Source organism: Drosophila novamexicana, unplaced genomic scaffold (genome assembly GCF_003285875.2).
Source record: "Drosophila novamexicana strain 15010-1031.04,08,12 unplaced genomic scaffold, DnovRS2.1 tig00000485-arrow-pilon, whole genome shotgun sequence".
Taxonomy (NCBI): Eukaryota; Metazoa; Arthropoda; class Insecta; order Diptera; family Drosophilidae; genus Drosophila; species Drosophila novamexicana.
Genome location: NW_020824808.1, coordinates 1,823,831 through 1,841,842, shown reverse-complemented (window position 1 = coordinate 1,841,842; position 18,012 = coordinate 1,823,831). Strand labels below are relative to the sequence as shown.

The following is an 18,012-nucleotide window of genomic DNA, read 5'->3' as shown; positions in this document are numbered from 1 at the left end:
CTTTTGTATGCATGTCCTATGTATGCATGTAAGCATGCATGTATTTATTTTTGCATGTATATATGCATGCATGTAAGTATTTAAGTAGGCATGTATGTTTATATGCAGGCATGATGTATGAATGTATGCATGTATGCATATATGTAGGTATATATGCATGTTTCTATGTATGCGTGGACGAATGTATGTATAAGCGAATGTAAGTTTGTAAGCATGTATACGTGTGTGTGCTATACTTATAAAAATAAAAATTCTTTTAATACCTTATAACTTCCCCTGCTCTATCTCCTCTTTATTTCCACCACCTACTTATACTAGCTACATACATATTTAAATTTGTTTATATTCCTTTATTTAAATAAGAATCTAATAAGTCAGTTCAGACCTGAGAACAGGAGTTCTCCTAATCGATATTCGTAAGAATTTAATTTTTATGATGAACTTTTTGTTTTTAACAACTATGGTTATAATAGCTTGATAAATTTGAATTTTATGGAGGTTTTACGAGTTTTTAATTGCACCACTAAAGCTGATAGGAACTATCGCTCGAATATATTTGTATTATGGCTTATACACTTCGAGTTTGATTAAAATCGGAATAATTAAGCGTATACCCGTCACAGAGTCTAACGGTAATATATTGAAAAAATGTATTCATTTGATATTGATATTTTATTTCGATATTTTAAACAAGTTTTCATTTCCACTTACCCGAATGGGAGGATACTTTAGAGTTTCTAAGCTTATTGCTTTAAATTTATACTGATAGATCATATAATTTATAGATAATTCCATTTCTCATATACTTGTATTGAAGTCTTAATTTATTAGCGCATATTTTACAATTTTGTCCTCAGCTTCGCAATATTTGATCAACCTTAATTTTAAGTTTTACTTAAGGTATAGTTAATTGATAGAAGCGAGCAAATATCTCACTGATTATGCATTATCATTTATTGCTTGAAATTCTAAATGCTAGCTTAATATAATGTAAATTAATATATGCATGCCACGCCTTATTGATTAATACTGCATGTGCCTTAAAAAACTGCAACCGGGTCAGTTTGGTCCAGATTACATGGCGTCAATATATGCACAGGGAATTGTTCACAACGCTTAACATTTACAATTAATATTAAATCTGTGTTAAATAATACAAAAAAAGTTGCTTTTGGGTGCGGGGGAGAAGCGTTCCATTTAGTAATACGCCTGCTTAATGGCCGCGCTGGTTATCAAAAAAGCGGAACCTATCAATACGAACGTGATGATTTTAAGAGCGCTGGGCCTACCGGAAGAATCTGTGGAAATAGAACGTTATTTAAATACTTATTTCACCGAAAACAAAACTGTTTGATTTATGAGATGTAAGATGGTTAGATGAAACTTTGTGAAACTTTCATTTATTATTGGCTAAACGTCAGACTAATTTTCAAAGATCTTTACAATATGTATTTGAGGCGCGTTTCACCCTTTTTGGAGAATTCACCACTCTTGGATGGAAAATGATATTAACAATTTGTACAAGTGAAACCTCTAAGATCTAAGACCATTGCTAAAGAATGCATTTCAACCCACGACAAGAAAAAATCGAAAAATGTTGATTGCACTTTTTGTTTGTTTATCCGATCAATTTGATAATTTCAAATATCTATATGAGTTATATTAAAATTCTCAGGGTTGAGAAAAGGGTAAAAATTCGAAATGTATACATTTTAGAAAAATAAAAAGATATAATAACGAGAAAGAAAGGCTATCTTCGGCACGCCGAAGATCTAATACCCTTTCAGACCCAATCTTTTCATGATGCTTATAGTGCTTTGCTCGTATCTAAGAAGCACAGGGAAAAGAGTTAATGCCGAGTTTGGTCGAGATATCTTGCAAAACAAAATGTTTTTTCATACAACTTAATTTTCGACCGATCGTTCCTATAGCAGCTATATGATATAGTGGTCCGATCTTAATAGGATTTTGCATATATATGAGGATCATAGTAAAACTAATAAATGCCGAGTTTGGTCAAGATATCTTGATAAACAAAATGTTTTTTCATACAAAAACTTAAATTTCGACCGATCGTTCCTATGGCAGCTATATGATATAGTGGTCCGATCTTAATAGGATTTGGCATATATATGCATATATATGTATATATGTTAGTAAAACTAATAAATGTCGAGTTTGGTCAAGATATTTTGATAAACAAAATGTTTTTAGGGACTTCTGCAAAGTTTCATTAAGATAGCTTTAAAACTGAGGGGCTAGTTCGCATAGAAACAGACAGACGGACAGACGGACGGACGGACATGGCTATATCGACTCGGCTGTTGATGCTGATCAAGAATATATATACTTTATGGGGTCGGAGATGTCTCCTTCTATGCGTTACACATTTCACGACAAAATTATAATACCCTCTGCAAGGGTATACAAAAATAGCTTGACCTGCGATATATAATAATATCCGATAGTAAGTATATGTAATTAGTATATATAGTAAATAATATTAATTGGTAGTTGGAATCTTACTCTTTTTGTTGGGCATTACACGTATGCATTGCCTTTGCTCAGTGCTGGCCTGATAACCAAATTTACACTGACAGACGGAGTTGCGGCATTCCACATTCTCAGGATCCTTTTCAACAAAACACTCTGTGGCTTTTGTGCAGGGCTCGTTTAGCACTAAAAAAAAAAAAACAACAACCTTTGTATGAAAAGTCCAATCAATTGCACATTGAAGCTTACGGCGTTTCGTTTCACAAATTCCGTTCTTCTCGTGCTGCTCGTCGGTGCAGCCACATTTGCCTTCCGCATTGCAGCTGGCCAGAAGCGGCTTACACTGCTCATCCTCGACGCATTCATCGTCCAGTTCCACGGCTATAGGCATATAGTTTACAATAGCTATCTGAAGGAACTCTCATGGGACACTTACCTTCCTTGAGGCACTCATCCTTAAAGTGCACATACCCCTTGCGACATTGACAGGAGCGCGTCGGCTCCGAATCTTTGGCTGAGTTGCTAGTGCTGCGCTCCAGGCATGCCGTATTCTCAGCCATGCACTCATCATCCTCTGAGCATTCGGCCCCAATGCCTAATACACAAAATGATATATATACATTTATTTACAGGGTATGTACCAGCTGCCTGAATCTTAACTGACCTGGCACGCAAGCTTCGTTCTTCTCGAAATAGTTGTCGCGACACACACAGAAGCGATTTGAGCAAATGGAATGATCCACAACACAGCCATCGTTTGACTCACACTCGGCACCCAAGCCATCCTTGTACTCACAGAGCTGTGAGATTTCATTGTACTGTGCGTACTCTTCGCACGTGCAGCGTCTGGGTATCTGCGGATGGCAATAGGAGGCTCCATAGGGACTACATTGGCTGTTCGATGTGCAGGATAGGTGATACTGAATGGCTGCCAGAAGTAAGCGTATATTAAATATATATTTTGAATTCTGCCTACTTCACTTCCTACTCACGTTTTCTGCAGTTGCGCAGGTCGCGTTCGTAGAAATAGTTCTTTTGGCATATACAAGTCTTGGACAAATGATCAAACTCATATTCACATTCGTCGCTGCTCTCCGCTATCTCGCCGAGCTCTGCCAAAGGAAACCAATTGCTATACAAATGCGTAAATTTCAATATTTCATGGGTTGCCCTTACCTGCAAAACATTTACCATTCCGCGGATAATAGCCCTGTCTACACAGACAGATCTTATTTGTGCAGATCGAGTGGGCCAGGCCGGTGCATGATTTGCCATTATCCGTGCAGCTACTGCCATCTATTAAATAAATAAAATAATTACATTTTTTATTAACGCACAAATAAGTCGATAATTAATTAAAAACTATAAGACACGGAGCTGTCATCTTTTTGAAAATTATGAAAAAATTAAGCCATAAACACTTTAAATGAATACCTGCAAATAAATTCGTATAAATACTCTCTCATTCTACTCACATTTTTTGTCATCGACATCGTCGTCATCGCGACTCGATCCCAGCGTGGAATATGTTTTAATATCCTCATTATCATAGCGAAAGATGGCGGGTAGACGGCGACGATAGTTCTGGGTATTGGTGGAGGTGTGCCGGCTGCTGGCGCTAGTCGAGGTGGTTGTCGTAGCTGTGGCCACATTTCGAAAACTGCGTCCCAGCTCTTTCAGCTCGTATTTCTCGATGCTCGTCTGGACGGCTATTTCACGGGAATGACGTGGCGTCAACCGGAGCTCACCATCGCCGTTGGTCAGTAAGAGTGTGGCCTGGGCGGCGGCATCTTTATGTGTGGGCGTGGCATGAACAAAAGCTTTGGCAAATTGCTTTTTTTCCCGCACCCAGCTATCGGGTATGATTGTTGTGGCACTGGACTCCGGTTCTGTTGTGTCTGGGTTCGGTTCGGTCTCGGTCTCGGTTGTTTCGTTATCCTCAGCTGTGGTCCCAGTACCGTTATCCTCGGGCGTGGTGCTCTGCTCATCTACAATGTTACATATTAGACCCACGCAGGTGGCACCGGCGCCCAGTGCATCACAGTCCGCATCAACGACGCATGCATCGTTTTTTTCTAAAACCAAATATGTATTTAATTTAATCAAACTAACCAGCTATATTCAGCTAATCTACCCATTGATTTGCGACGGCATATGTTTCCATATCTGTGATAATAGCCATTTGCACAGGCGCAGACGCTATCCTGACAGCTAACGGATGCACGATCGTAGCCAAAATAGCAGTCCAAGTCCTGCAAATGTGGATGAGGATTACTTGTCAAAGAGTTTTAATTGAATATCAACTAATTTGTCGCACCGTTTCGCAGGGCTCGCTGAGTCCATTCACTGGCCTACACTTGCCACGCAGATAGATTTGGCCATCGGCGCAATCGCAGACCCCGGTTTTACAACTGGCTCCCGTTGGCATAAGATTGCATTGAACTGAGTCTTGGCATGCGTCACCAATCAGCGAGGTCGTCAGGCATTGCGTATAGTTCTCGGAGAAGACCTCATCGAAACTGGGACATTCACATAGACTCGTGTCTGGGTCACAGCTAGAGCCATCAGCTGTGCAGTCCGCATCGCTTTCACATGGCCAAAATACAGCCAATGCACCGCCGTCGCCTGCAATCAATTAAATATGCATATATCATTGACCATTTAACCGATTTACATATTCGCCGTATTGTCTATTTGTAGGCCTTTGACGCCATTGCACAACGATATCGACCAATTCTTAAGACAATACTTGGCCCAAATTAACTTGGCGGCTTTAATAATTTAATATGGTTAGAAATTGAATAAATTTGCAGTTGCTTTTGTGGCGGACAGCCGAATAAACTTTGATTTATAAATGCTTTCATATTGATTTTGTACGCTGTTGGGTAACATTTTTTGGTTAAATTTAGGAAAAATTAGCAAAATAAACAACAAGCAATGGCTATTATCGGTATGCCGAAGAGTAAGTTTTCTTATAGAGATATGGCATACGGGCATGTGATAAGAATAGTGAGGCTAGATTAAAAGCTAAAAAATTTTTCCTTACTAGAACTCTTTTTTTGGCCGATTTTTCCTATTACAGCTATATGAGATGAGGTAGGCCGTTGTTAATTAGGTTTTTTGCTTATTTTTAATTATGTATGTCCCTTGTCAGCTATATGATATATCGGTACAATCTGGACGATTCCGACAAATGTACTGCCTGAAGCAAAGATTCACAATGAAAGTCTTAAAAACTGAGAAAATAGTTCACATAGATACTGACTGAGCGACATGGCTATATTAGTCCATCGGTTGATATAAAGGCGGCAAGATGAAAAAAAAGTTAATAGTGCTCAAATCGGTGGATACCGGAAACATTCTTCTGTTATACACAATTAGATAGTCCGAAAGCTTTTAAATATATGAAACAAATCTGATCTCATGCTAACCCCTTAGGATATATCTAAATATGAGCATCGATTTTATAAACCTTTAGCCTAGAAAATAAAATTTTGTTAATGGGTAAACGAATACAATTAAAACAAAAATATTATCAAATACCACCTCGAGGCTTAAAGTGGAACCAATAGTAAGAAAAGCTACTTGCCATCGTCTCATATCCTACCATTAAAAGTGTCCTTTTTAGAGACAGAAATTTAAATAAAATAACAGCACACATATACAATACAATCACGATTGAAAAAATATAACATGCATAGAGAAAATTCCAGAGCTTGACGCTAACTGCGACGTGGCTTGCCAATATTACCGTCCGTTCTTTTCCTTTAGTATTTTTTAACCAATCTTGCTTACATTTTCTGCAGTAAAAAAACTCTGACAAAAAAGTAACATTCTTAAAATTGCGGCTATAGATTTTTTTGGATGTGGAAGTGCTTCCCAAATAATAAAATATTTAATCGTTCCTATGTCGAACGACATCCGTGTTTGGTTTGCGTTTGAGTTCGGTTTAATTTGTGCAAACGGTAAGGTTCAAATTAGGTTTGCAGCCTTGGTGGATAATATTCAAGACACTAGGATTTTGAAGACGTCCCCTACCATGCTTCATACATTTCATGACAAAATTTTAAATCCATCTAAATGTGAATGGAATTTATAGGGCTTAAGGGTATATATCTAGAAGGTTTAACATCCGTACCTTGGCTTAGGCCAAATACGATATAAATAATTTTTTTTAATTTTACCTATCTGTTCTTTTCCAAAATGAAAGCAATTTAGTTGATTTAAGAATTTTACCAAAATTTAAATTCAAAGATTTCTGTGAATTAAATCTAAATAAATGTCAGGCATATTTTTATACCCGTAAAACTTGTACCCTGCTGCTGCAAAGTAAGCCCGTCCAATATTTAAGTAATTAAAAGCATGTGAGCAAATTTAGTGCCCAACTGTTAATTAACTTATTTAAAATCCAACTTTCAGCTTTAATGTTTGCGATACTTTGCGACTGTTACGGTTTCCAGCACGCAACGAAGCTAGCAATAATTTATTACGTATACGCCAACAACTTCCGGCTGTTGATGAACAAAACTAAAAACCGTAAACAGTTTTCATTCAATTTAAGGAGCTTTAAATACCCTAGCAGATATGATTACCTTAAATATAGATAAAATAAGAAAATAGTTGAAATACATATGGGTAATTGAATTTTCTAACAAGACAAATTTTTAATCCGAAGCAAAAGTACACTATTTCTTAAAATTAAAAATGGATTAATTTCATAAACATTGTAGAATGCTTATGAGAAACCAATTTGGGATACAATATACACATTTTATTGAAAATTTGATGCATCCTTTATGAGGGCATTTAAATGCGCATACAGAACAGTTTCAGTTCAAACAACAGCGCTAAAATTTGCTCGTCACTTTGGCACTTTAATTTCCATTTTCCGTGGCCTGCGAAACTATTTCTCCAGCTGTAAGGCCTTCAGGGCAGGAATTTGCTGTTGTTCCTTTCCTTATACATTCGTTAATACCCTATGCCATATGCAGAAGGGGTTTATTGTTTTGCTACTGATATCTGCACCCATGTTCTGAATATCGATAAATATCGATTTTGAGTTACGGTTTTTGAGGCACAAATTTAAAATGTGGAATATCTTAGAGCATACAAAAACCCAGAATATATGACTTTTTGGATGTCTTTCAAGATATATTCTTGGGTTGTCATATTTATTCCCTGCACATTTCACAAATATCGGACCACCTGAGTTGATCAAGAAAAGTGTGCGACGGGGGGGTGAAATGTGTGGGTGTGTGTATAGACGGCAGTTAGAGTGTTTAAGGGAATCTACTAGTCGGGCACTCCCGACTAGAACATTCTCACTTGGTTCCATTTTTTGTTTTGGTAAGATGGGCGCTTGGGTCAATAGGGCAAAGCACTTGACCTTGATTGCGTTTGCATTAATTACTTTTGTTGTTTAATATTATGACTGACTTGTTCGCTGTTATTGTTTTACTTATTTGTTTTTTATTATTTGTATACCAATTTGGGCTCACACTTTGTTTAGTTTTGCACTGAACGACGACTTTAATTCAATTAACGGCCATTGCTCACAGAATGATTTCAACGCTTGCTACGAGTTCGAGCTCGAGTTCGAGTTGGAGTTAGGAATTGTTTGGGTTTTCTAAATTGCTGTTTATCCTAGTATACTTTTATACCTTGTGGACTGAGCAAGGCGCACAGGATGCCGAGTAATATAATAAGGTTCGGGTTTTCCATCGAGTGTGTGTGTTACCACAAGTCAATTTAAACGCAACCACAGGCAAATCGTTACTGAAACTTGGCCAATAATTGGCTGACGGTAGTCGGTAGCTCCATTAGGTGCTTGATAGCGCTAATCTTATCGGAAGTATTAGAATTGTACATCGATTTGGTTTTCAATGGGTTTTCACCTATCCAATATGGGCAATCGACCCATAATAATCTGACTAGGCAGTCTTTTATATGCCTTGGCTCCATCAAGTTGGGCTTAAAGTCAGTTTTTATTGTTGCCAAGGCTGCATTAATTACTAATTACTCATGCTATTTCCTAATCTGACAGACCGTTGAGTTTCTGGTAATCAGCCTCAGAACGACAAAACTCTCGCTTATCTCATCGTATCTTAACACCTGGCTGTGGACACCTGTTCCATTGTTTATTGAGTACTAAACATTTTTATAATTTAACCTATACTCGTAACTACAATAAGAATTTCATACTGAACTTAATTTTCTTTTTCATTTTAAAGTATATAAGTTACCCTTGTATATTAAATGCATATACTATATACTATACTATTCTATACTTTACTCTATTATACTCTACTGTACTATACTATACTATACTATACTATACTATATATCATCATGATTTTTCTTCCTTAATAATTTAATTGATTGTCATTATGTTGCTACATCAATCTTTTTTCTAAGCTATGCGCATTTGCTTTTAAGATCTTTCTCAGTTGAAAAAAGATTGCGCCTGTTCTAGATTTGAATTTGGGTTAAAAAGCGTTTATTACCATTCGTTTTCCTGTTTTTGATTTAAATCCATTTCGAATCATTTTTATTCTTACTCGATATCAATTGGTAGCTGCTAGCACAGCTTTATGCCATGCACATAAAAATGATTGCTTTAATATTAGGAAAAGCAGGTCCAACTATGGAGGACACGGCGGCTCTAACATTGGAGGAGACGGCAACTTGAGCAAAGGTGATGGCGGCGAAAACAACTATGGAGAAGGCGGCTGCTTGAATAAAGAAGGAGCCGGATTCAATTATTGAGCAGGCTGTGGCTTTGGCGGATGCCATTGAAAAAACTGGTACAGTTTTAATATATATAAAATAAAAGCAACAACTATTACAATCTTGTGTTTGTTGTTTGGTATTCAATATATACATTAAATATGTGTACATGTTGAGTTGAAAATAAACCAAAAATTGTCTTACTATGCGATTCTCACTAAATCAAGTCAGGTTTAGCAAACAAGCTGCGTTTAGAAGTTATAAGCATTGTCTCTGCTCTTCTGTTCTCTCAGTGATTGTTTAGAAAAAAAGTTTATCTCCCGCCTACTGATAGATGACTAAAAAAAGAATCGTGGACTTACAGATGAGTACGTAATTGTAAATATATAATTATTTACTACCTGGCTGAATAATTTAAAACGTAAGAGCTAGGATGTTGAAATTTTCATTATAGTTTCTTTACGTTATATAGGTGCATGCCTAGACGGGCTTTTGCGAAATTCCAGCCGCAAGTATGGAAGAAACGCAAAAACGGTTGCATGAAAGTTTTTGTTTACCGTCCGATCGGACTCGAACTTTATTTAAAAGATCTTTGCTCAAATTCATTTGAGGGGTGTTGCATATTATTTAAAAAATCAGTTGCTTCTTGTTGGAAATGGAGGTAAAATATTTGGTGGCTGAAGTACGTAATTTAAAATCATTTATTTGTATAGAAAATCACTTGAGACGTGGTTCACAGTTTTTGCAGAATCCAAGCTTCCTCGGTGGAAAATGAATATCAAAGCCGATCGGCTTCAAAGTCATTTTCAATGCTCTGTGTGAAAATAAATCTCAAATGTGTTTCACACTTTTCGTAAAATCCACAGGACTAACATTAGCGAGAACCGTTGAGTACAAATTTTGGTTATTTATTTTATGAACTCTAAACTTTCCTTTTATGCCCTGAACCCATTGCAAATGGGTGAAAGGGTATAATGTATTTGTGTATGTAACAGGCAGAACAAGCCTCTCCGACCCCATAAAGTATATATTCTTGATCAGCATCAACAGCCGAGGCGATCTAGCCATGTCCGACTGTCCGTCCGTCCGTCATTCTGTCCGCATGTATGAACGCAAGGATTTCGGAACCTATTTCGGAGCTGGAGACTTGAAATTTGGAATGTGGGTCCTCCTAGTCCAGCAATAGTTTATTTCCGATAGTCGATAACTTACTCCGTTTCCAATCAATCGATAAAAATAGATATCGAAATCCGAAATCCAAACGAGCCTGTAGCGCGAGCTGCATTTGGTATTGGTAAAAGAGGGTTCAGGATACTCCCTAGTCGGGAGCTCCCGACTAAGACCTCTTACTCGTTTTAACTATCTATGAAAATGGTTTAAAAAGTTATATCTAAAATTTGAAGCACAAAACTTGCCACGCGCAATCCGCTACCATAATATATGTAAATGTACATTTATCTGATTATGTGTAAGTGTCATGTTGTTTGTTAGCCACATGCTAACAAATTGAGGAAACCCAAAATCGATTCCTATAAAAATAGTACGACAGACCTTTATAATTGCGATTGCAATGAATAGAATTATAGCAATGTGATGTGGCCCTTGATAATACATTTACCATAGAAGTATCATTTTGAACTATTATTTATTGTGTACTATTTGTAATGCCATGTGTTATACTTAACTAAAAAGAAAAAAAAAACAAATATTGATGTGTGTGTGTGTGTGTGTATGTGTTAGAGCTGGCTGTGGCTGGGAGTAGGCCCTGCCCTCAACTGTGCTTACATTTGCTCTGCTAATTGATTAAATGATCCTTGACAACAATTAAAATTCGTATGCACAGAGTGTCATCAATTTCATCTTTAATTTGTAACATGTTCGATTTGAAAGTATTTCTTATGCATGTATTTGAATTCCTAGAACACCTAGATTTTGTCAACATGCTCCTGCACTAATTCCACCGAATCGTATGTACTTAATATTTTCCAAGTAATATAATACAATATGTACATACATATATACACACATAAAACTAAATAAATAAAAAAAATAAAACAAAGTTAACTAAAACTGAGTTAAGTGTGGAACAACTAAAAAGCTTTATTGGACCGCGCCCATTTGTTTGTGCCTGTTTGTTGGTTTGTTTCCTTCCTTGTTTCAGCCTCAAAAGTCTGTTGTCCCATTTCTAATTTTCAGTTTCGTACAACGTAAAATGACATTTTGTGGCTGTAAAAATGTTTTGCCACGCACGCGATGAAAATAAAATGCTGGCGACAGTGCAAGCAAGGAGAGTCCCTGTCAGCTATATACATCCCAATACGAGCACGCAAACACACACACACTGACACACACAAACACAAAGACATTCATGCATACATATGTAAATATAATTATGAATTAAAGTGCAAGGCCATAACTACAGAAAGCAGGTCATCAGCTGTTGCTGGGAATATGCTGCCATTGCGCATAAATCTATTAGAACTTAAACCTAATTAAATGCTCAGATGCACATGTATACCCTAGACTTGAAGTATGTGTATAATCCAGGGCTGCAGCACACACAAAAGCTAGGTGGTTCAGCTTCGTTTTGGTTCGCAAAGTTGATTTTGCACAATATCGAACACATGATTTGGGTTGAGCATTGGGCTGTAGTTTTTTTTTTCGAAATTTCATTGACATAGCTAGTTTTTTAATAAATAATTCCCGGATTATTATTTTAAAACAAGAGAGCTTAAAGAAAATAATAAACCCGATTGTTTCGGGTTTTTCAAGCAACTGGCTTAGTTTAAGATTCGGGTAATAGTAAAAAAATTAATTGAAATTCTGGTTTCGAAGTGGTTCTTTTTTAAATCTTCTTCAAGCGTTGATATAAACCTATTTAGCTGCTTTTATAGATAGTTTAAATTGTACAATTAAGGGTAAACCTGTTTAAATGTCATAAACAAATAACAGACTCGAAAAAATATTCTGCCGATTTTTAACCTGTTTTTATGGGCACAGGCTCTAGAAGCCTATATGTATTAAATTAATACTCTCTCATAATACATATATTTTTATTATTAATATGATTAAGTTAATTGTGTACTAAATAAGCTTTTATTAATGTGTGTCTAGGTTTTAGTTGAAGTATGCTTGTGTGCTTGTGTGGCTCGTGTTGTGTTTGTTTGTCGCATGTGTGCGTGTCATGTATACAAAGCACACACGCACACACACATAGAGTTCATATGTAGGACAGTTAAAGTATTTTTGGGCTTTGTTGTTGTTGTTTTTGTTTGCGGTAATAATGAATTGGAATGCGCTGAGCAACGGCGGGCCGCGTATAATGACCTCCACGACCCTTATTTTTTTTATTGTAACACACATTTTTATACCACTTACGACATATTTTTATTCAATCAATATTCATCAAATTTTCCAAAAACTTGTAATTATCAACACAAAATAACGCGTGCAATGACAGCACCAAAATTGTATGCTATATATAAATATATTTATATATATGCTGATGTATTTTAGACTTATGTGTTACAACAGTTATATTGGCTTATTCAATTGCTTTTGTTAGTTAGCATTTGCAAGCTTTTCACTTTCGGCACACAGATCAATTTTTAACTAAATTCGAACAACATTTTCTGTTGCATACTTTTGCGCGCAGACCGTTAAATTTTTTAATAGCTGGTAACACGCGCGACTCTTGCTTTCGATCCTTACGTTTGAAGCTCGTACGCGCAACTGTTTGCGTCTTCGCGTGTTTTGTGCCTCAACTGCATGCGACACACCTGCCTCTAAGAGAGAGAGGGAGAGAGAGAGAGAGAGCGAGCGCGCCTGTGGGAAATAGAGCGAATGTGTGTAGGAGAGAGAGCATAAGAAAAGTGGCACACGAGTGGAGCTCTTAGTTTCTTCGCCTGCGATTGAAGGGTTTTTGTTATTGTAGTAAAAAGCAACAATTTTGTGTTCGAGTGTGTGTGTGTGTGTGTCCGTGTGCAAACTATGGGTGTGAATGTGCGCGTGAGCTACTATTACATGGCTCATAAAATTATCCTTGCAGTTAGCAGTTTACGAATCACAAATACGTAATTGATAGCTAACAGCTGCAAGTGGCCACAGATATAGCAAAATAATAATTACAATAATTATGGAAATTGTTCTGGCAGCCCTAACTTTATGCAAAGTTATGCTTTTGCTTTGAACAACTCAACAAAATTAAGTACAATACATAATACTCTTCCTGAGCCAATCAAACGACAATTAAAATATCAGAAACTAAATTTGGGTCAAGTGACCCGCTGAAGCGACAGACATGCATATGTAAGCTACAGTATTTGATGATGTCTGTCTCAACACCCCCGCATCACCGCCCCAAAATTGTAACAAAACTATGCAACAAATCCAAAAGAAAATGAAAAAAAGGAAAATAATACATAGAGTTGAAACTGGTCTACGAAAAATGCCGCAAGAGGCAACGGAAACTCGCACTGGTAAGAGAGAGCCAGCACGAAATAAATTTTTCTACGTTGGCCACATTATCACACACTAATACTAAGTAATACAAGCCACTGGCATGACTAGCTAATTTTGTTGGCCAACAGAGTCGGAGTCTTCATTTGCTGTGTGAGGGTATGTCTGTGTGTGTGTAACGTTTCCTTGTGGGCTCCTTTCATGCAGCGAAACAGAACTGGATAAGTAGTTAAATAATGAAATTACACAGGCTGTATAAGAAGAAGATAACCAAATATTTTCATTCTTTAGAATATTTTTTGAGAGAGAAAATGTTAAATGTATTTAAAACGACATAAGTTATATATTCTTCTTTGATAATTTGTAATCAGAACGTTAATTTTTATCATTGTTAATAGTCTTTTATTAGCTTCCGTTGAATTTATTACATAAAAAATACAGTTCGAGCGAAATTATTTGTACCTCTGTTAATCCTTATGCTAAGGAGTTTATCTTATACCTCCAAAATCCGGGAATTACAAGGTATTTAAGAGCCAAGCAAACTACAAATGTATCGCACTAACTTTTACTCGTATAACAAGAAGGTTAAGAGAAGAAACAGACTACTTTCAACGAACTTGTTAAATAAATATATGTAATGAAATAAAATAAGATAATGTGCATACATTTTCCTTGATGAAAATAAATAAATAGAACAATTTTTGGTATATTTATATGTGAGTTCTTATAGACTCTAAGCTCGGTTTGACACACATCGGGGTTAGTCATTTAGAAACAAAGAAAAAAGTTTTTTACTATAAAAAATGTATTTATAATTAGAATTTGGTGTGTTGTTTTTCACTTCTAGCTAAATTCATTCCCAAGGAAAATATATTCCAACACGTGGCAAAGTGTGCCAGATGCAGTCAAGAGATCATACCAAGGCCAACAACAGAGTCGAAATAAAAATAAAATAAATAGAAAATAATTTTCTGTACTGAGGACAACCAACATATTTCACATTTGTTTGCTTGCGTCGTTATGTGGTATGTGTGTTAATTTTTCATACTATTTTCGGCTCAAATATTTTTATAAGCCACACATTCGCGTGGCATTTCCCACCAGCCCCAAATGCCACGCCCAACTTAAATCCGCTGCCAAATGCCCGCTGCCATGCGAGCCTGAAGCTATTTTTAGGCCAAAAAGACATAGGGTTTTTTTTGGCTGGGCAAAAGACACGCGAGCTGGTAGCTCCATTGCATATGCACATGCAAACAGTGCAACACCCAGGAGAGGCAAATGGAAGCATATGCGCTTCACAGTGGCAACAACAAGGACAACAAAGACAACATTGGGCCTTAACAGAGCGACATATGCGTTCTATCAACAAAAAATCAATCAAAAAGTCAGTAAATAAATACATACATATATGTACATATGCATGCATGCGTCTTTGTATGTATGCATGTATGCATGCATGCATGTAAATTTGCATGTAAGCATGCATGCATGCATGTATGTACGTGCGCATGTGTGTCGGCATGCATGTATGTATGTAATTATGTGTGTATGTATATGTGGTATATACTTATGAATTCTTGTATGAATGTATGCATGTTTATATGTCTGTATATAATCATCTATGTTTGTAAGCATGTTTGTATGTATGCATGTATTAATCATGCATGTATCTAGGCACATGTACAGTAAAATCTTGGATAGTGAACGTTGGGAAAATGATTGGCCGCTACAGAGAGATCCGCCTAATAGAGAGGAAATTGGTGCTGCCTAATTTATACAATTTTTTAAACTTAAATTCATCAATCCCACTTTTAGATGCATATTACGTTTACTTTAAAGGTTATTTATCAAACGTAAAAATTATTTCATAATTTTTGTGTGTGTGAGTGTGTGTGTGTATAGCGCCTGTTAATCGAGCCAAGCACATGTGCATTCTAAATGAGTGCACAGTTATAGCCCACATTATAAAAAATGCAAAATTTTAATCGAAATATAGTGTAACGACTACAACGAACAATTGGAACAACAACGTGCACCAACAGCAAAAATAGAATCCAATGCACCGCGCACAATATACCACATTCAAAGTCCTATTAGCGATGCAGCAAAACAGATAACCATATACGCTGAAATATAAATGCGGTCACAGCACACGCACACACACGAGTGCAGAACGGGGTAGAGGCCAGAAGCCACAAAGCTAAAAGCCAATTGCACTGCTGCAGGACTTTGGGCCAAGTGACTGCCCGCCCCCCATTTCCTTTTCCCATCCCCTCCCACGCATTCTTAAACGCGCCTGAGGCGACCAGCGGGCAGCACAAATCGTAACGTGAAAAGCCACGCTGCAGTGTTTTCCCATTTGACCATTTTTCATTTAACTTAATTGGCAAAACATTGAGGTGTGCAATCTAAACTAAAAGAAAAACAACAACAAGAACATTGTTGTTCAGTGTGCTCGACTACAAAATCACCTGCACACCTCAGTCTTTATAATATATGGGACCACGTTTATAATTCTTCAAATCATAAAATATTTTGAAATTCCGAAATGCATATTCAGGTCCAAGTCAAAAATGGATTTTTACCGATGATTTGGAAATAACAAAAGATATCTACAAAAAATTAAATAAACTTATTTTGCGTATATTATTGGGGAATATATATTTAGATACAAATCGATTCAGATAGTCGTCCAGATCAAGAATAGAGGGTCGGATATGCCACCTTCTGCCTATTACACAAACCCATTATACCCTTTATCACTAATTTTTAATGACTTCAGAATATTACAAGTAAGAGTGATCTAGTCCGGCATATTCGACTAGAAGATACTTTGCAGCCAGCGCAAGCCGTCCTTACAAATATTCTAGCTTTCTTCTTTATGACTTTGCCTCTTCTTTCCATGGAACTTCTTGATAAAGTTCGGTGTTTACGATTCAAATCTCCTGAAATTTCCTGGCCTTATTTAAAGCCCAAAATAATTGGCATTTATTTCTAGTTGATTCAAGATATTCAAGATTTCATCGCAGCTGTATGATATAGCAATGCCATTCGACCGATTTTGACATATTAACTGGCATAGAAAGACTAGTTTTTTTACTAATATATATACGGACTGACGGACGGGTCTATATCGACTCGACTGTTTGACTGTTGGACTAAAACCAACATAAGTTGTGCTCCAACTATTGTATTTATATTGTACCCCAAAGTTTTCAGTAGAACATTCTAATATAAATCAAAATTAAAATTGCTTTAATAAAATTTTAAAATTAAATATCAAACCAGGTTATCGAGCCGAACCTTTAGGGCCTGAACCGAACCATTGACTAGAGCTTTTGAATATTAAGTTAGTTGACTCTAAGACTGTAGCAGTGACTTTAAAACTGTAATTTTCAATATATATATATACATGCAGTTGTAAATGAGAAAGAAGGATATTGCTATAGAAAGGATATTCTCCATTACTGTCTCGATCTTTAGACAAGCTTTTCAGTAGGCAAACTTTCAAATCTAACTTAACTTCTGTAGGTATAGATTTCCGTTATAGACTGACAGTCAACAAGAGGGACATGGCACAAGCCAATATACTCATTTTTAACAATGTACACAGGGTGTTGAAAGCAACTTTAATAATTGACCAAATGTAAGTTTTTCTTGCCGAGCTTGGTTTAAATACTAATTGCCGCCTTGCTGGCTTTGCAAATGTCAAGATGTTTAACGCTTAGCGTGTGGCTTCTAGTACATTGCTCCGTCCAGCTGCCACGTAATTAGACCCGGTCATGACTAATTATGATTGGCAAAACGCCACCAAAAAATGTGCATGATATATCCACCCAGCCTCATTTATATTAACACCTGAATGTATATAAGAGCAAAGCCTAGCGTGAATAAGCCATGAAATTATATTTTACCACTGTGATTAGACATGGATCATATACACATATTATCAAAGAATAATTATTAACCACAGAGAGAAGAAAGAGAGGAGAGTACTATAGTCTAGTACTCTAGTAACCCAGCTCCAAGCTGCCATTCAATATATTTTAACTTCCTATACGCATGCCGCTTGTGCGAATATACTTCTTCTTCCCTGAGACCCACACTATGGTAACTACGGTGTTTATAGTCTGAACTTTCTGAAATTTATAGGGAATAAATTTGTCATCAATATATGTATAAATACCGAATGCCAAAACTTATCCACCAAAATTGCGGATTTTGTAAACTTAAGTGGGAAAGTGGCGAGGTATCTAAAAAGTGCATTGTTCTAGATCCGCGTACACTGTAAGATATCATCAATCCGAATTTCGTTATCTGTAGCTTTTATAATAA

General features: G+C 36.5%; 1 protein-coding gene across 1 annotated transcript; it reads right to left on the bottom strand.

Moving 5' to 3' along the window:
* Positions 1-708: 708 nt before the first annotated feature.
* On the bottom strand, positions 709-8,232 carry LOC115761319. Its single transcript, XM_030703051.1, has 11 exons — positions 8,154-8,232; positions 4,811-5,118; positions 4,628-4,745; positions 3,969-4,568; positions 3,670-3,789; positions 3,486-3,605; positions 3,158-3,421; positions 2,930-3,088; positions 2,743-2,874; positions 2,527-2,679; positions 709-1,298 (listed from the first exon to the last, which is right to left on the bottom strand). The coding sequence occupies exons 1-11, from the start codon at positions 8,212-8,214 to the stop codon at positions 1,198-1,200; spliced, it is 2,136 nt and encodes a 711-aa protein (XP_030558911.1). The 5' UTR covers positions 8,215-8,232; the 3' UTR covers positions 709-1,197.
* Positions 8,233-18,012: the final 9,780 nt, after the last annotated feature.